Raw genomic sequence first — 20,105 nt, 5'->3', positions numbered from 1 at the left:
GGTTGTGCTTCCCCAGACCAAACCCTCTTAAAATATACTGCCCACCAGTATGGATGACATGTGATTCCTACACCTAGTTATCTTCAGTGGCTTGTGTGACATTCCATGTAGACTGATTTACATACCTGCATGATTGATTGTCTCTGTATAATGTGTGCATGATGTAAAGTACTGTGACACCCTACACTGATATGAGGAGCTCTTTACAATAAATTAAATACATATGAGGGAGGGGCTACAGAGAGATGAGTGGCGCTGGAGGGGGTGATAGTGAAGGAGTCTGAGGAGGAGGTCATGAGGGGGAGGGGCTACGGAGAGATAAGGGGCACTGGAGGAGGATGGTAGTGAGGGAGTTTGAGAAGAAGGTAAATGGGGGGCTACGGAGAGATGAGGGGCGCTGGTGGAGGGTGGCAGTGAGGGAATCCGAGGAGGAGGTAGTGGAAGGGGCTATGGAGAAATGAGGGGCACTGTTGGAGGGTGACAGTGAGGGAATCTGAGGAAGAGGTCATGGGGTGGAGGGGGAGCTAGGGAGAGATGAGGGGCACTGGTGGAGGGGGTAGTGAGGGAGTCTGAGGTGAAGGTCATGATAGATGAGGGGCACAGTTGGAGGGGGACAGTGAGGGAATCCGAGAAAGAGGTCATGGGGTGGAGGGGGAGCTAGGGAGAGATGAGGGGCACTGGTAGAGGGTGGAAGTGAGGGAGTCTGAGAAGTGGGTCATGAGCGGGAGAGGCTACAGAGAGATGAGGGGCACAGTTGGAGGGGGACAGCGAGGGAATCTGAGAAAGAGGTCATGGGGTGGAGGGGGAGCAAGGGAGAGATGAGGGGCACTGGTGGAGGGTGGCAGTGAGGGAATCCGAGGAGGAGGTCATGAGGGGGAGGGGCTATGGGGAGATGAGGGGCACTTATGGCATGTGGCAGTGAGGGAATCTGAGGAGGAGGTCAATAGGGGAGGGCCATGGAGGGATGAGGGGCACTGTTGGAAGGTGGTAGTAAGGGTATTTACAGAGAAAGAGGTAATTGGTGTGGTGCCAAAATAGACTTTCACATCAGTGCTAAAGTCGGCCCTGTCATGGCCTTTCTGTTTTTGTTTATTTAATTAGCAGTCGGGTCATAAGGGCTACTGTGGAACATACTTTAAAGTGTGTGCTAATTATATTTACTGCTATATTCAATGTTTTAAGTTTGAAGGTGATTTTACTAATGTTTTTACCGGGAAAAATGAAAGTGGAGCCCGATGGTGCCTGATATGAGGCTGGGGCCCAAGGTCAGCTGTGAGATGAGGTGCACTGGAGAGGAGTAGTGGATCAAGCCTGTAAGGCAGTGAGTGCGTTGCAGAGTCCGGGGTCAGGTGGAGGTAGTAATGAAGAGGGATTCTCCCTGAAGGCTTGTACAGAGGGAGCCCGAGAAGTGTCACCTGCCTGATACTCCCACCTCAGAAACCTCCTCTTCCCATCAAAGAACATTACATGGAAAAAACACTTTTTGAGAGTGATAATATTTAGAAAGAGATTTGGAAAAGAGTGTGTTTTACTGGGCCTTGTAAGACTAGGAAGAGATAAAGGAGGACCCTGAAGCAGGCATGCCCAGACATATTTGAGAAAAATTGAGCCCGCAGTGGCCTACCCAAATGCACCCTTGGCCCACCCAAATAAAAATTCCTGGAGCCGGGCCTGAGGGTAGTGAGGGAGAATTGGTGGTTTGGGATCCACTGATAACGAGCAAGACCCTCCAAGTCTTAAAATGAACAGGGCACACAGTTCCTCGAAAGTAAATAGAAGCCAGCCTACAAGTAAACATGATCCTCTGAGAACCTGTCGGCCAATGGGCAGTGAGAATCACGACGAATTAGCAGAAGCTTTAGGGCCTACTACTACTGGCAACGAGTGGACTCTAAAATCTGTGAGTTAGCAAGGTTGGCAGAGATTCATAGACCTAAAGATGAACAGCAGGCGATCTATGAATGAGCTGCAGTAGAAAAATATTTTTCCCAGTCTTGACCAATGTTACTGACCCCACAAGCTGTAAATTGATTCGTGTATCACAAACGTCCTCCAAAATTAGCTCCAGTAGTACCAAACATTTCTTTTCAAAAGGTTGTTATCCTCAATGCGGGACACTTTTTGGGGGGGAGCCAGAGCCTATTTGTGGTCCCAATCCGACTCAGGCTGGGATGTAAGGATTATAACCGATGGAGCAGAGTCAGAATATCACGAACTAGAGGTTGTACCCTTGTAGACCTCTCTAACTTCCAGAGCCGGAAGACCCCTTGCAGAACCAGATCATGCAGAACCAGATCATCTGCGGGATGCACGTAGTGCCAGCATGTTAGGTGGTTCCCATAGGTCCTCTTTCACCCCTCGCCCTCCTTACCTTGCTTGCGTCATTTCCTGCTTCTGCCGCGCCGTCGTCTCTGCCCTCTGCGCCGCGTCCACCGCCCTCTCCACCTTTTCCTTGATCTTGCTTCGCCGCAGCGGGATCAGGTTCTTCACCTTACCGCTCACCAACGCGTTCATCTTGTATTTGCCCTCCTCCCGCGTGCCGTCGGGGAAGGTCGTGCGGCCGTAGCCGTGCCGCCGGTTGCTCAGCCACTCGCCCTCGTAGCGTAGCCCGTTGGAGCGCCGGCTCACCCCGAAGCCTGTCCGCCGGTCGCTCTTCCATTCCCCCGCATACACCTCCGTGGCCGAGTCCTCCAGCGCCAGCTCGGGAGGTTGGGGCACCGGCAACAGCGCCTCCGGCTCCGTCTCAGCAAAGCTGGTGGTGGAGTTGACTTCACTGGCAGTGGAGCTGACCGAGCTGAGGCCCAGCTCGCTGCGCACTGAGCCCCGCTGGCTGGACAGGGAGCCTTTGGATTCCACCCGCCTCAGTTTCAAGCCGTGCAGGATGAGCGTGCGGCGGAAAAAGCCTTTCTTCTTTGATTTCGTAGCCCTAGCCAGGTCCGACGGGCCCTGCACCTTTAGAACAAAGCCTCCCCGGGAGCCAGAGGCTGGGCTGCCAGACAGCACCACGGGGTCGAGGTCAGCCGTGTCCGTGGTATGGACGGTGTCACTTCTCAGGGAGTTGAGGGAGACCTTCCTTGGGGAGCGCAGCAGGGCAGCTTGCTTGTAGGGCACGCTTTGGCGTACCCCGTAGCCGTGGCGCTTCCCTGCCTGCCACTGGCCTTGGTAAGTGCCTAAAGAAGGGAAAATAAGGATAATTAGAACAGAAAGGTATATACTATCAGAAGAGTTAGAGAGATCACAAAAACGAAAGAGTCAGCGTTAAAATAAGCAGCCATAAACAAAGAGCTAATACAGGAGATTGGAAAATAAGTGTCATTCAATCTGGTGACTTGTGTTTTTAGGCCAAGGGCCGCGTTCCTTCAGACCTGTTGAAGGTTCATATTGCCACGAGAGAAGCTGAGAGCACATTTTAAACAGCATTCTGTACCCCCAATGTGTTGCATTGAGCCTGTAACACATGCATATAGATGTCACCTGTCAGGAGGAAGGAGGCACTTTGATCTTATAGAATAAAGGAGGCAACTGAATGCACAACAATGGTCTTCCAAGCCTCAATAGCCAGGGTTTAGAGACCATCAATGTTGACAAAATAGACTAGTACAGGCTTTAAAGGTCTTTGTGCAATGTAAGTAAAACCTGATGCCTATGCTAAAGTCCATGTTATGAAGAGCCTTTGCAGCACCTGCAGTGGCCTAAAGAACCTTAAAGGGAGCCCCCTGCAAGGTACAAGAAGCACCCCCTATGGACTTAATCAGGAGCTCTCAGGTCAGGGTACTGTGCTGAGGGCACCCCTGGAGCTTGGGGGGCCCTCCGCCTCGGGGGGGGGGGGGGGGGGGCTGCAGAGGCCTATGTTACGCCAATGCTCACCTAAAGAAAGCTTGCAAATAATTCAAGATGAAATTTTTTTCCATTTGTGTCAAAATCTGAGAGGACCCCGGGCAAGAAAATAGAACGGTCTCTGGTACACACTTTAACTTTTGGAACACTTAATAGTTTATGAGAAGAAATGGATTACAGCCCATATCCTCCTAGCTGATGTCACAGTAATTTGAAATACAACCTCTTATGGTTCCAGGTAATGTCAATGGAGGCTATAGCTTCAACAGCGTTATGAGTCTGGAAACATCATTTTCTGACTGCAGGCAGGCTAGATGTCAACTAAACCTAGGGTTCAGCTGGGAAATCCTATCCAAATGCCTTTAAATGCAATTTCAAAAAAGAAAAACACTGGGAAAATTTGTATGGGTGCCTTCTACAGCCAGATAGGGTCCATTAAGCTAACCTGGATCTCTACTCTGGCCTAGTATGAAACAAATATAACATTTTTATCAAAACTGCATGAAAGTTGTTCTATTTCCATTTTCAATGTCGGTGTTACAACCTAAGCCCTTTGCTCTTTTACTGATATTTAGTGAAATACCATAGTCGACCCAATACACATGATGATCCCAGTAGATAAGACTAAGGTTACTAAAGTCAAGGTTTGCGACCCAGGTAGAGAAGCTCAGATAATGATAGCAGTGGTGGAGAAGCTGGCCATTCTCATAAGATACAACACCCCCTTTCCCAAGAGTTAAAAGCATTGGGGATTTCTTTGCATACTCTTACACATGATGCCTTCAGGATAAACAATATAGCGCCAGGACACCCTTGGGTAATCGCTGCGCTTTACAAAAGTTACTAACATAACATGATGGACATTTATTAAGTGCGGACCCCCACCTAGCAGGGTATCTTGGCACTGAAAAACCTGAGACTCTAAATTGGATGTGACATCTGGTAGCAGTACGGATCAGTGTACAACGTAGACCTCTTTATGACTTGTGTATCAAGGAGCGGAGAAACAAAGCTGGGAGGATGGCATGCTACAGGAAGAGGAATGGATCTCCAGGGGAGAAAGGCTATATGGCCATATAGGGATTCATCTCACAGCACTGTGCAATTCTCTTGTAGACAAATCTCTTTCACAAAGCATGCTCCTATGGCAGAGAAGATTAGAGAGAGATCGCTGATCTGAACAGTCTTATCTGCAGGAGTGCACAGATAGTGCTCAATTAGACTATCCATGGATGCTCACCAACCATACTCCGACGAGTGGCAGCTGGAGCAATGGATATAACCCTGGATGACTAGAATGCCCTACTGCAAGATACCGTTTCTCCAGCGCTGCCTACAGCACTGCATAAATGAATGAATTGTGTCAGGTTGCAGTGCGAAGGCTGTGGAATCATTCACCAGAATGCAAAGCCGAAAGGTAATGATGCCCTCTAAAGCAGAGATATTTGCCTAGCAAGGACACAGTGTGCCCTGGTGCAAGCAAGGACAATGGGCACTCTGACATTCTCTACCAGTTGGGTCGCAGTGTTACTGCACTTGCTGCACCAATGATAACTATGCGCCTCAGGAGACACTACCTGGCATCCTTAAGGGAGCAGACCCTCATTAAGCTAACATGTAGGATGCAGTAGATGTGCAACCCTGTAAGGAGTACTGGATGCCACCACTTGTTACTTCATCCCCAGATCTGTGTGTGTGTGTGTGTCCTACCTCCTTGAGGATCTCCCATAGTTACTGTTAGTCTACAGCTTAACTCTCATTGTGACCAATTACTAGTGAAGGACTGGTGAACTTGTGCCTGGGAGTTGGCGAGTGGGGATCTTTTCCAGACGACGCTCCAGTCTACCTCTACCGAATGCGCATGATCAGCTCCAGATGTGCACCTATAGTATGTAGGTTTCTGACTTTCATCATTCAAAGACAGAGAACCATCCATGCATTCCTGTGGCCAGATGCTAGTGCAAGATGTTGAAAGGTACAATTTCTATGATCAAAGTCACCAAAAAGTGAAGTAATCCAGGAATCATTAATAAAGCCTTTTTGAAACACTAGTGAGTCATTTTCTTGATAGTTAGGAATTGGAGTGTATCAGTAGTGCATTTTCCTTGCTTCGTCATCTCACTTCTTTCTCCAGTGTGCTCCAGAGTTAACCTATTTACCTTTGGAGTGTTGTCATTGTAAAAGCATGAATGAAGTTCCAAACTTTGCAGTGTTTCAATACTTTTTTTCTCTTTGCAGCTCAAAATCAAAGAGCGATAGAAGAGGCAGCTGGTTTATGATCTAGTGTTCTTTAATGTGGTACATTTTTAAATCTTTCTTAAAGTGGAGCAGCATTGGGGTGGTCCTGATTGATACAGGGATGTTGTTTCAGATCCTTGCTGCATAGATGGAGAAGACCTGATACCTTGTTTTTTTCTTTTTTCTTTTTAGTGGAGTGGCTCAGTGGTTAGAGGCAGCAGACCAGCAGACCCGGAAGCAGAGGTCGGCCCGGGACCAGGGTTTGGTTCCCGACGCAGCAGGGTCTTGGGCCATGGTCAGCGGACTCGATAATTCTCGGCTCGGTGCCTACTTCAACCATGGGTCCCACTCAGCAACTCTGGGCAATAGTTTGCTTAATCTCTACTAACGGCCCCATCAGCGCCGGGAATGCTTGTCTTCACCTTGAAGATGCCCAGGAGGGACCATCTCACAGGGAAAGCCAGGATGGGTTCCCCAGCGGTATACAGCGCCGGGACGCCCCTTTGCTGGGGCAGCTGTTTGCTTTACAAGTATACAACATTTAACATTTAACACTTAGTCTACAGTCTGAAGGTGTCCTGACTGCGGGTATGATATGAGCCACCAGGGATGATGATGAGCTTGTCTGCAAGATAAGCAGGGGTGTGAGTTCTCATGGCTTTGTTAATGATGCAATTGGTTTTGAAGATGATGTGGGCAGGGAAGGAGAGGCAGTGGAGTTCCATCAAGATGGGGTGAAGTATTTATATTTCTTGAGGTTCTAGAAGAGGCATGCTGCAGTGTTTAAGATTCCCATAGGAAGTTCCAGTTTGGAGTCTGGAAAGCCATGGGGCACGCCGGTATAACTGTCCAGAAGGGAGACTATGAAGACTTGAACAACAGATATAAAGTCACTTTCTGAAAGAAATTGTATCACTTGCTTTAGAAGAAAGAGCTGGTAACAGGCTGCCTTTGTTTTTGACAGTGTGCCCCTTGAAGATGTGGATGCTGCCCAGTGACTTGGCATTTAGTGAAAGTTGTGGTTCTAAGCTGTAAAGGTTGATGTCATTGAGCAATATTTGTACTGTTTTTGTTTGATGTTCTTTGCTAATGACATAATTCTATCTTGGTAGGTTTGCACTTTTGATAGGAGCTCAACATTCAGGTCAGGGTGGAGTGCAGTCAATGTTTGAAGCCTTGGGTGTCTGAAGCAGAGAAGACTTTCAAGTAGAGTTGTGTATCATTGGAATATTGGTGGATTTCGATGGTGTTATCTGTGGGTAGAGCACCAACTGACTCCATGAAGAAGTTGAAGATGACCGAGGACCATATGGAACCAAGGGGGACTCTGCAGGAGATAGGGATCTTTTGGGATCTGAAGGAGACCATGTAAGCAAATTGGAATCAATTGGTGAGGTCAGAGAGCCAGTGATGGACATTGCTGTAAACTCCATTAGAGACTCCAGGATGCAATTCATGGTGAGATGGTTGACTATGTCGAAAGCAGGTCAGAAGTCCAGCAGTCTCAGGCGGCAGGGGTTATCTTTATCTATGCTTGGGAGGGCATTGTGTGTGAAGTGGAAGGTAGGGTCTCCGCGCTGCATTGTGATCTGTAACCAGACTGATAGTTGTGCAGGGGATAGTTAGCATTTAATGTAATCTTGGAAATTAGTTGAACATAGACTGATTTTTCCATGATCTTGCCAATGCATGGTAGATGGGTGATGGGCCAATAGCTAACAGGGTCATCATGATCTAGTGTAAGTTTCTTCAACCCCTTGGCGGCTCGCTGTGCTTGTGACGGAGTGGTTCTGTCACGGCCCCGCCCTCTCACTAGAACGGCTGCGCAGGCCCGGAATTCCTGCATGGTGGGCGGGGCGGGCGCGCCTTGACGGAACCACTCCGTCACCAGCACAGCTCGTCCGTGGCTCGTGACGGAGTGGTTCCGTCACAAGCACGGAAGGGGTTAAAAGTAGGAAGATATGGCCTGTTTTGAGAGCTTATGGAAAGATGGCATGAGTGAGAGAGATATTGACAATGGGGAGTAGGGGGTAAGGGAGAATTCCCAGAGACAGCTATGAAGAAGGACAATGGTAAGACATCATCTTTTTTATTACTGGCGTTGAGGCAGTTGAGTATGTCCGCGAGATCTGCAAGATATAGGGCTTTGAAGGATGATTATTTTGGGATTCTACAAAAGTTGTGAGCAGGTGAGGAAGTAAGCTTGGTGTTGTTCATGTGTTGGAGGTTCTGTATTTTTTCACTGAAGAAACGTTTGTATTGCACTTTTCTGTGGAGTTCAGTAGGATGTTGGTGCTGTGTTTGATAGTCTTGAAAAGTTTGAAAAGTGTTCTGCTTCTGTTGGTGTCTTCACTTATGGTGTTGGTATAGTACTTTGATGCAGCACACTATCTGCGTGTTGTGTGGAGGGAATTCAGTATGATGAGGTAATCAAGAGTTTTGTTTTTCTTCCATTTTCTTCTCTTTCTGAAGATGGGGCACTTAAGGTCAGGGGGCGTTGATGGATCTGAAGCATTGTTTTTCATTTTTGGGTTGAATTTGGTTTGTTGGTACAAAGCTGAGCAGGGAGACAGGGATGGCGAAGTGTTTTGGTTAGTCCAGGGTTATGGGTAGTTTTCATTGGATTGTTGGTGGTGTTGGGAAGACAAGACAAAGGATGTGGCCTTTGGAGTGTGTTGGTTGTGTGGCATGCTGTAACCTGTTGAGGCCATCAGTCAGGTTGAAGAGGGCGTTTCTTGTTTTTTTAGCGTGTCTTGTCTGAAAGGTTGAAGGTACCCAAGAGGGTGGTGTGGGTATGTCGGATGGACATGGTGGTAAGGAGATCTGGGATTTCATCAATTAAGTCCTTGTTCTGCCTGGCTTCTTCTCTTCGAGATGGTTCTGATGGGAACCCAATGATGTGAATAACAACTAAGACAAGATGTTCCACAGTCTTTGTTAACACCGAAGCAAAGTACCTTTTATTGTCAGTAAACTCTTACACCCTCTCTGGGTATGTTGTTGAGGCTCTGAAACAATGCAGAGTGATGGGAATTATCAAAACTAGCAGAGAGACAAGGTAACAGGAGTGACTACAATCCATTTAATTTAACAGCAGTTTTAATATCATCACATGTGATGATCATTGCTGCTTTGTTGCCTCAACCCGGAGGGAATCCACTTTGGTAATCTGAGAGGATATGATGTTCTTCTATGGATTTTGATATGTCTCCGGAGGTGAACCTTTCAATAGGTGTGGTTATGAATAGACTATTGGATACTGGAACAAAGTTAGCAGTGTCTGTAAGGTTGACGCTTTGCTTTTTTAGATTCTTTTTGATGTGGGGGATTTTGAGCTTGGTAGTTAAAATGCCTGTCACTGAGGAGTGGTTGATGATGGCTTTGATCAAAGTGGCTTCATATGACAAATTCACACACCTCACATAAAACCCCTATCGGCCCAAGCTGCCACACACACACCTGTGCAACCATGCAGACTGAAAGAGCGCACGGAACCCATTGTTAGTTGGAGGGCTTTAACCTCATCAGAAGTTTGAAACAATTCAATTCTACAATCCAGTATGGGTTGGGATTTTTTCTTTCCTGTTTTTTACCTTACAATACGATATGTCATATCTATTAGTTAAACAATCATAGCAGAAAATGGCTTCTAGCAGATATTAGTTGTGCCCTTGTCGATATTCTCCTATGTAGGAATGGAACATTTCTGATCTGCTTTGGTAATGAGAATTACAGTTGGGGAGAGCAGTTGGCCTAACAGTTAGGGCTGATCATCCTGTGATTCTGAGCAAATCACTTAATATCCCCGTGCCTAAAAAAATGAATGTCCTCATGTAACGCAACTGGTACTATGTAAAGCGCTCTGATACCTGATACCTTCAGGTCAATTTCCGGCTATATAAAACTCAGTGGGAACTATTATTTTGTCAATACTCAGCCAGTCTTCTTAAGCCTCAATAAGGCTCTGGTGCATCAATCAACATATGGGATAGTAGCATGTTGCAGAAGGAGTATTCATCAGGCTACTGTGGACTAACACCAGTGCTACTATCTGCAACCCGCTGTCAGTGGAGAAAGGGAAAGTACAAAATGATCCACCATCCCTGCCCTTAGTGGTGGTAGAGTTTTAAGACTATTGGTTCTGAGGACACCAACATCTCAACTGGAATGGTTGGTGTGGTGTAGGGCCATATCCAACAGGGGTTCTGCATGGGCTCTATGAATATGATAAAATTGACCAATAGACTGACCCCCTAAGTGACAGTGATGTTGGAAACAGATGGCATGTTCTCATAAATAATACATCACCAGGACACCCTTGGGTAATCGCTGAGCTTTATAAAACTTACTCACATAACATAACATGTATGGGAGCAATCAGTGGGTAGACGTGCCAGCAACACAGGCCTATTCAGAGCATGTCACTGTCTCTGAGGCATAGCCAGGATTCCCGGGCAATACAACAGTGAAATCCTACATTTTAAACCAATGTATGCCTGAGGGGACAACTGTGTGAAGTATTGACTAGCCACAGGTGCAGTCAATCTATCACCTTTTGTTAGGTCGATCAAAAAAGGAAGCAGCTCTAGAATTGCCCAGCCCTCTAACATTCATATCTTCCACGTCCTACAGAAAAGAGTCTCCTACATTCTGACATGTTAAATCTGCTGGAGCATACCAGCAACATACTGGCAGGGTATTGGTCAGAATCTTTATTGCTTCAACAGCTGGAAAATTATGCTGGGGGATCGAGGGGAAAGATTCCCATTAGTTGACTCCAAACATGATGTGCCAGAAAAATTATTGGAACAAGAAGTACTGGCATCAGGTAGATTTGCCACCTTGGAGAAACCCATGGTTGAACAATTGTGCATCTTCCCATCCAATAACTGAAAAAGTCCTTTCATGGTCAGGAGAACTTGCCCTGGAAGAACAGGTAACAGTTATAGAAGGGTTTGTGAAGGACGATGTTTGTTTATATTCTGTTTCTGTGATGGAAGAGGGATGGCACTGAAGAAATATGTGTCCCAGAAAAGAGGGTTTTCAAATTACCTCCCCCTTGTAAAAATTCCACCGAGCTTATATTTACATAATGTGGTCAGGACTACAAGCACAATGAGGGAGGGTTCAGGCATAATTTAAAAAAAAGGGGCTGCAGGACAAGACTGCCATCATTTGAATCCAGTGACTTATGGCACAACAGGGAACTCATGAACTCCACGAACATTATTGTGTACAAGTCAGATGACCTAATGATCAGAAACATACGAGGAAACTTAAAAATAAGAATATGCCCCACTTGTCACACCCTCACAATGTACCCCCAATAAATTCCAGCAGGTCAAACATATGCTGAGGGGAAAGCCCAGACAAACAGAAACAGGCATTGACAAAGCCAATAGGTCTCGCCCGTCCAAGAGCTATTGGCTGAACCAATGTGTTTTAGCCAGGTTGAGCACCAGCGTGGATGCTGTTCAGCATGGCTAAATGTTAGTGGCATAGAGGATAGTGTTGTGGATTGTTGTAGAGTGGAATGGCAAAGAGTGAAGTCAAGTATCGCAGAGTGGAGTGGCATGGAGTGTCGTCTATTGGAATGGCATAGAGTGGAGTAGAGAACAGTGGAATGGCATAGAGTGGACTGGTGTAGAGTGCTGCAGAGAATAGGTGCAAAGAGCACAGAGGCATATAATTTAGCAGCATACAATGCAAAAGTCATAGAATACAGAGGCATAACTTACAGTGTTGCATAGTAGAGTGCAGTGGGTAGAGTGCAGAGTAGAGTATAGTGCTGTGGAGGGCAGTGGCATAGGGTGCAGTGGAGTAGAGTGGAATATTGCAGAGTGCAATGGAGTAGAGTGCATTGGCATAGAATGCAGTAGTGTGGAATAGAGTTCAGTAGCGTAGAGTAGAGTGGTACAGACGAGAGTAGAGTGCAGTAGCGTAGAGAGGCTTGGAGTTGCATAAATCAGATTGGACTGATGTAGAGTGTATTGTCGTAGTATGTAGCAGAGTATAGTGCCATAGAATGCAGTGGCATAGAGTGTTGCGGCATAGAATGCAGCATCATACAAGGCAGTGGCAAATATTAAAATGCATAGTAGAGTGCAGTGGTGCATATTGTAGTGGTATAGAGTAGAGTGGCATAGAGTGCAGTGGTGTATAGAGTAGTGATGTAAAGTAGACTGGTAGAGAGTGCAGTGGCGCAGAGTAGAATGGCATAGAGTGGAGTGATGCAGAGTGCAGTGGCATTGAGTGCAGTGATGCAGAGTAGACAGGTGCAGAGTGCATTGGCATAGAGTGCAGTATTGCAGAGTAGAGTAGTGAGAGTGCATTGGCATAGAGTGCAGTAGTGCAGAGTAGAGTGACGAAGAGTTCAGTGGAAGAGAGTGCAGTGTTGCAGAGTAGAGTGTCGTAGAGTGTTGTGGTGTGGAGTGCCATAGAGTGCATTGGCGTAGCGGGAAGGAGACTTTAGTGGCGGAGAGTGCAGTGTTGCAGAGTACAGTGTTGTAGAGTGGTGTGGTGTAGAGCAGCAGAGAGTGCATTGGCATAGCATGCAGTGGTGTAGAGTAGAGTGGAGTAGAGAGCAGTGGCATAGAGGGAGGTAGTTTAGAGTAGAGTGGCATAGAGTGAAATGGGATAGAGTGGAGAGACACAGACTGGAGTAGAGTGGTATATAGTGCAGTGGCATAGAGTGCATAGGTATATAGTAGATTGTTTCCGAGTAGAGTGAAGTTGAGTGGAGTGGAGTGGTGCTGTGGCGTAGAGTTCAGGGGTATAGAGTCCACTGTCGAAGAGTAGAGTGGCATACAGTGGATTGGCATAGAGTGCAGAGGCCAGTGGCCCAGAGTAGAATTTATCGGCATAGAGTGCAGTGTTGCAGAGTGGTGTAGAGTAGATTGGCTTATATTGGAGTTGTGCAGAGTAAAATGGAGAGGCCTCGACTGGAGTGGTGTGGGGTGCAGCGGCGAAGAGTGAAGTGATGAAGAGTAGAGTGGCGTAGAGTGCATTTGCATAGAGTGGAGTGGTGCAGAGTAGAACGGAGTGGCATACAGTGGAGTGGTGCAGAGTGCAGTGGCATGGAGTGGTGTAAAGTGGAGTGGTGCAAAGTAGAATGCAGTGACGTGGAGTGGTGTAGAGTTGAATGGATAGAGCTGAGTATTCACAGTGTGGTAGACTACTGCCACTACAGACAACACATTTTCATTTAAAATGATCATCATATTTACACAAACATACAATTTCACCTATAAAACTATACAGAGCACAAAAGATAATGGAAATGACATCACTTAGTATATTGATCTGTTTTAATTGTGTTAAAATATCTGTTTCCACCACACACCAGAATTACAAATAAATGTGCTTCATTTGTGCTTTCCTAATTCTGATACATTCTGAAATACTTCATTCTGAAATACTTGCACAGTTCATTTAAATGTGTGCTAAAAAAAAAACCTTTCCTACCCCCAGTATCCAGCAAGATTGTCACACAAATCCTCTCCCTTTAAAGTCAGATAAAGAAAAGTAAACACAAAGGGCTAGATGTAGGTAATTTAGATTTACCGATTCGAAAATACCGAATTGTACCGATTTGGTATTTTCGAATCGGTAAATGCAATGTAGGTAATTATTCAGTAAAAAATACCGAATCGTTAAGATTCGGTATTTACCGAATCGGTAATTACCGATTCGGTATTTGCCATTCATTCCTATGGGCCTGGAGGCCCATAGGAATGAATGTCAATTACCGAATCGGTAATTACCGATTCGATAAAATTGGAAAAAAGTCAAGGCTGGCAGGGTGTCACTTTGACACCCTGCTGCACCCCTGATTAGTGCTTGTGTGCACATGTGGCACACATACATGCCCTAAGGGCATGCGTCTGTCACATGGCACAGGTGTAAATGCACATATTTGCATTTACATAGGAATTCGTTATTTACCACCAACTATTAGTTGGTGGTAATTAACTAATCCTCAAAGCCCAGAAGCACTGTTTACAGTGCTTCCTACATCTCATTTACCGATTCGGTAAATACCGAATCGGTAAATAATGATTCGGTAAATACCGAATCGGTAAATACCGATTCGTTATTTACCAAATTGGTAAAAAAGCCTCCTACATAGGAAAAGTCTAATACCGGTCGGTAACGGCCGAATTCGGCCGTTACGACCGGTAATAGCCTACCTACATCTGGCCCTAAGCTCCTTTCGAAGACAGCACCTGACCTTTGACCTCTATCTTTGAATGCACAGGACAAACTCATGCTGGACAACCTAAAACAAATATAGCCAGCAAATAGAAAGCCAGAAAATGTGAGCTACAAACAACAAAGCTGATAGTAAGCAATGTGCAAAATTTATTCCCAGGGAAGCTTTCCTAATGTCCCAAAAACGTCTTTAGCAAACCTGACAGCTGTGCTGTCTGGTAGGCTTCAAACTAAAAAACAAGTAAAATCTGTGTTAAAAGACGATTAATCTCTAAACGCTCCAAAGGTGGCCATAATGCCTCGAAAATCTTCTCTTTGCTACATACATCTTCACCAAGACTCTTACCACAAACGCAAATTAAATGGAAAACTTGAATGGCTCAACAGCCAAATCGATATCACACATTCAAACTGGCCACAAATCTGAAAGTCCCCTTTTCAAAAGATAATTACACCATCTTTAGCCCAGCCTAAATTTCTTTTACTCCACAGACCATTCTGAAAACCTTGCAAATTAGATAGCTTCTGACTCAGGGAACTACAATAAGGAAACTTGCAATTTAAATAATATGTTAGCTGCCGTTTCCTTTTAGCTATTTTGAAAGAACATCAGCAATTCCATGTATGCTGTATTCAACATCAAATTTCCACTAAATTTCTCAACAATTGTATTAGATCCTTGCGCAGACCTCATATGCCCCCAGAAGAGCAAAATAGATCACAAAATGACTGGAAAATTACTTCGAAGTTAGGCATAAAATCAGTACTTTGCAACTGGAAAACTTGAACATTGCATTTCACACTTGGATGAAATGGTTAAAGTACACTAGAGACTCAGGCAACATTACATTGCAACAAACCAGTTGGAAGCCATGCACACACCCTATCAGAGAGAGAAACTTGATATGGGCCGTGCAACAATTAAACCTCCATAAATGTTCCTCCTTCACATTTTCAAAATCTTGCCCTTAGATATATATGATATATGATCAACCTATTACCCATGATTATGATCACAATCACATATTATTTCTCTTTACATATCACTAGCATAGGAAACTTGCCTCATACTACAACATACACTGTATTTTTCTATGTCCATGAAGATCTCATTGGGGAACATCATTTTTGTAGCATCCTGCTACAAGGAACCACAGACACAGGTGCCGGATTATCATAAGCTTTATTGCTTGCTTCTTATCTCTGCCCTGTCCCTACTCTAACTGCCCTCATCCTGTCCTGACTCCTCCTCTTCCCCTCAGCCCACCTAGCTCCGCCCACCCCAGCTACTAGACTGTCAACTATATTACATCTCACCCCTTCTTAACAAAATGAGCTTAATGTCTTCAGTGTTCGCAATTCTTCAATCCACCACACGGGTCGGCGGACAGCCTGTTCTTCAAGCCTCAGTAGTGTCGAATCAATGGTGGGCTTGGTTTTGGTCAATCTTTCCGTTGCCTTAATCAGGGCATTATTGACCACGTTGCGTGTGAACTGTTTACTCCCACACTCCACAGTCATCATGTTCCCTTCCTGTGGTGTAACTGTTGGTTCAGATGCTCGGTCCCTTTCATGAGTGGATAATGTTCTGGTCCTCTTCTGGGCACCTGCATCTACTTTTACTTCCTGTTGTCTTGTCCGGTCGAGGGCAACACTGTCCTCCAATTCAGGGTCATGTACACCAGACAGTACGGTGTTATCTGGCGAGACTGTCTTGGTTGGGTTCGATACCTCATTCACGGCCTCGGGTTGTCTGGCGAACTCGTGGGCTATCTGTGCATAGGCATGTTTCTCTCTCATCTGATGATCTCTCTCTACTGACATGTCCGGCTTTCCTTGCGGAGTGGCTGGCTGGTCCCTTCCCGTCTGGTGACTAAGGTCCACTGTCTCTGTTTTCCTTTTGTAGGTCCTTCGAGTCAGCCTCGCGGACCCCTTCAGGGGTGACGGTGTCTGATCTATGTCCGGATATACTTGTGATTGACATGACAGGTTGTCTTGTAGCGTGACTGAGTATTCAGAGACCTTAGTGTGTGACATGTTGCTCTTGACGGGAAGGATGTCCTTTGGTTCCATGGTGCGTTCGGGTGGTCGACGCCATGGCTGTTGTCGGGACCATGACTCGGTCGACTCACGGGATCGAACAAACGTGCTCTCTGGGTCAGAGAAGTCTCTTGTCAACTTCCAGGATCGGACAGACGCGCTCTCTGAACCAGAGGAGTTCCTGGCCATAGACGCGCTTTCTGGGTCAGAGAAGTCTTTTGTCGACTTCCAGGATCGGATAGATGTGCACTCCGCGTCAGAGAGATCCTTCTCCCCATTCCTTCTCAAATGTTTCTTTGAGACTGTCTTTGGTAATGGATTTTTGAATTCCGTAGTCTTCCAGGATCGGATAGATGTGCACTCCGCGTCAGAGAGATCCTTCTCCCCATTCCTTCTCAAACGTTTCTTTGAAACTGTCTTTGGTAATGGATTTTTGAATTCCGTAGACCATGACAAATTGCTTTTCCCCTTTGAATTGTCTTTGAGATGCTTCTCCGTTTGCCTTTGTTGGAACATCTTCAATGCTGTCTCATTTGGGAGGTTGTTTGATGATCCTGTGCTTGTTCCTTGTGCTTGATCCCAAGCTTTTGCCTCTTTGTCCTTCTCGTCTGAAGTTAACAATTTCCTCTCCATTTCTTCGTACACGCGGGAGCCATGGATGCATGAATCTTTTCTGGTTTGTTGCTGTGGAGGATCAGTCCTTCTTGTGCGACCTGTTTCTCCTTCTCGCTTGTTTGATGCTCTAGCACCTCTGATTTGGGGGTGATGTGTTCTCCTGCCAGATGTTTCCTTGGGCTCGTCTTCACTGCTTGGCGACTGATGTTCCTGCGCGGACTTCCGGTGTTGACCAGTGCGACCCCTTCTTCTATGGTTTGTCTTTCTCTCCCACTTGTTGTGCGGGATGCCTTCTTGCCCAGGAGTGCGATCTGTCCCACTTGACGCTCTTTCCTCATCAGAGTACTGTGTGTCATACTTTGAATGACTCCTTGAGGAACTCCTGGGGGGTGAATAACTCCTTGGAATTGTCTTTTGGATGGTTGACTCTGAGTCATCTGACTCTGAGTAATCCTTGGTTGACTTTGAGTAGTCGGACTCTGAGGAATCTGACTCTGAGTAATCTGTGTTACTTTCTTTGTCACTGTATCTTTCCCGTTGTCTTTTTGCTGGTCTGCCTTCCCTCTCTCTCCTTTCAGTTCTGTTTGTTTTCTGAGTTCTATCTTCCCAGGTATCTTGATGGTTTGCTCTCAGGTGCACGTCCTTCAATCCGTCTCTTGCTTTGATTTGCATTCCAATTTCGGCCTTCTTGATGATTTTCTTTAACGACCAATGCCCTTGCAGGATCTTGCGCTTTGTGTCAGGGTTTGTGCAACCTTCAACTATCCGAAGTCGAACCGCATCCTCATTTGTAAAAGAGTTGAAGTGGCCGCCTCGTACCATACTTTGCAACCAAGGGATAAAATTTGGCAACGGTTCACCTGGTTCCTGCCGTGCTGTATTGAAAACCATGCGATTATGATCCACATCTGTCTGTGCGTTGAGCTGGGCACAGAGCTCCCTTTGGAGTCTTTTATAGATTTCTGTATCCTCTTTGGAAAATGTCCTGATTGGGCATCGGCCTTCCGGACCCACCAGATGGAGGAGTAGTATCAGACATTTTCTCTCTCTTTGCTCACCATTGGCTTTTAAGAAATCTTCTAATGCTTCGAGGAACCAGTGTCGTCTGAGATCCAAGATCCAATCATCAGTCTGCATCGCTGGGGGCGGTACTTCACTGTATGGAGTGACCCGCTGTGCTGAGTCTCCTCCGGCCATGAGAGAGGGAGATTCTGGTCAAGGTCTTTGGTCTGGTCGTTTGCTTAGAAATTGATAGTCTTTGTAACCATCACAGTATGCGCCGGTGAATGAACTTGGGTGGTTCTACTCTCTCCGGGGTCCTCTGTAGGACTGCCCTCCTCTGGGTCTTCTGCAGTTCTGCCTAGCAGCTCTTCTCTCTTCGGTTTGTGCTCAGTGTCGTCTTTATCTGTCTCTTGCATTTGCTTATGCTTGTTCCATTGTGCTGCTGTCTTTGCTTGGTCCTTGTGTTCGCTTGTGCCTCTTTTATTTTATAGACACGTGTTACTTCATTACATTCGCCACTGCGCATTCGCTTGCGTTTCTCAATGTTCGCATTTCCACCCGTGCTGACATTTGTTTTTGTCACTGCATGTTTGGTAAGTCACTCTCATGGTTGCTCGTGCTTGTTAGTTGATTCACTCTCGTGTTTGCATGTGCTAATTCTGTTTTGGTTGCCAAGACTTGTTCATTGTTGTTCACACGCCGTTATCCACGCTTATTTATTTGCCTTACCAATGCCTATTTCTTGGCATTTACCAGTGCATGTTTACTTGCACATACCAAGGCTTGTTGACTTACATGTACCAATGCTTGTTTATTTGCGTATACCAATACTTGTTTGTTTCCTTTCGCCACTGCTTGTTGGTTTCTACTCGCCACAGTTTGTCTGTTGGCTCTTGACAGTACGTGTTTGTTCTTCGCCAATGCTTGTTTGTTCTTCGCCAGTGCTTATTTGGTCTTCGCCAATGCTTGTTTGGCCTTCGCCAATGCTTGTTTGGTCTTCGCCAATGCTTGGCTGGTCTTCGCCAACGCTTGTTTGGTCTTCGCCAATGCTTGTTTGTTCTTCGCCAATGCTTGTTTGTTCTTCGCCAGTGCTCGTTTGGCCTTCGCCAATGCTCGTTCGGCCTTCGCCAATGCTCGTTTGGTCTTCGTCAATGCTTGTTTCTGTTATGTCCGCCAATGCTTGTTGCTAAACTCAGCTCGCCTGACCTCAAAATGGCCGCCTACAATTTGCACAGGGAGGATGTCCCAAAAGTTGCCTGACTCAAAGATGGCCGCCGTGGTTATCTGCAGGCACTACTTTCTCTCTCTTCATTCGACCCGATTCTTCACACAGGACTCACCGGCAGTTGCTCCCAGGGTCAGCATACTCCTGATTTGGCTCCCTCTGGTCAAGGATACAGTCAGGTGAGGTTGGGGTGGGCTCCCGCCTTACTTTGCAGGGTCCTTCGGCGGCGGCGTGCCAAAACCCACGCATCCAGCGTGAGGTTTTCCGACGCCGGGCTCTAATTTTACAGCGCTCAGCAGCGCTTGGCAGTGGACCTTCACGTGGGCAGTCCACATCAGGATTCACTCTCTTTAGGCCACAGCAGACATCAGGTGAGCTTGGGGTGGGATCCCAGCTCACTTTTGCAGTTCCCGCTCTCTCTTACGCCGACAGCATGCCAAACCTCACGCATCGGGCGTGAGGTTTTACTTTCACCGGTATTCAAGCTCCGGTTTTGGCGCGTTCGATCGCGTTCGGCAGTAGGCTCTCGGGGGCAGCGTCCTCCCCACTCGGGCACCCTCTACTCACTTTGGGGTGCTGGACAGGGTCGGAGTGGGCTCCTGACTCCTGTTTCTTCACGGATGCCAGGCACCACGCATCCAGCGGGGCTCGCGTTTTCGGCGCGAGACGATCTCTGTTGTGGAGCGTTTCAGCGCTCGGTGTTTCGGCTCCCTCTTGAGTCCCTCTCGACTGCGGGGGGGGAAGCACAGGGTCTCGGGCAGCAGCTTATTACATTCGGCAGCGTTCCTCTGGACGTTGCCTGGGACAGGGTGTCTTCTCTTGGTTCTACATGCAGTGGGCTGGCTCATCCCAACCTCGTCGCCAGTTGTAGCATCCTGCTACAAGGAACCACAGACACAGGTGCCGGATTATCATAAGCTTTATTGCTTGCTTCTTA

At 46.6% G+C, this 20,105-nt stretch overlaps 1 protein-coding gene across 3 annotated transcripts in view; it reads right to left on the bottom strand.

The window, feature by feature from the left end:
- Nucleotides 1–20,105, bottom strand: part of JPH4 (junctophilin 4) — a 412,372-nt gene that overhangs the window by 297,293 nt on the left and 94,974 nt on the right. For all 3 annotated transcript variants that reach the window (XM_086923699.1, XM_086923700.1, XM_086923698.1), the window contains exon 3: nt 2,372–3,170. In XM_086923699.1, the coding sequence (XP_086779825.1) occupies nt 2,372–3,170 (799 nt within the window). The remainder of the gene's footprint in view (nt 1–2,371; nt 3,171–20,105) is intronic.

This window comes from Lissotriton vulgaris, chromosome 5, assembly GCF_964263255.1.
Source record: "Lissotriton vulgaris chromosome 5, aLisVul1.2, whole genome shotgun sequence".
Lineage (NCBI taxonomy): Eukaryota > Metazoa > Chordata > Amphibia > Caudata > Salamandridae > Lissotriton > Lissotriton vulgaris.
Note: the sequence above shows the minus strand (reverse complement) of the source record. Positions and strands in the feature narration are given on the sequence as shown.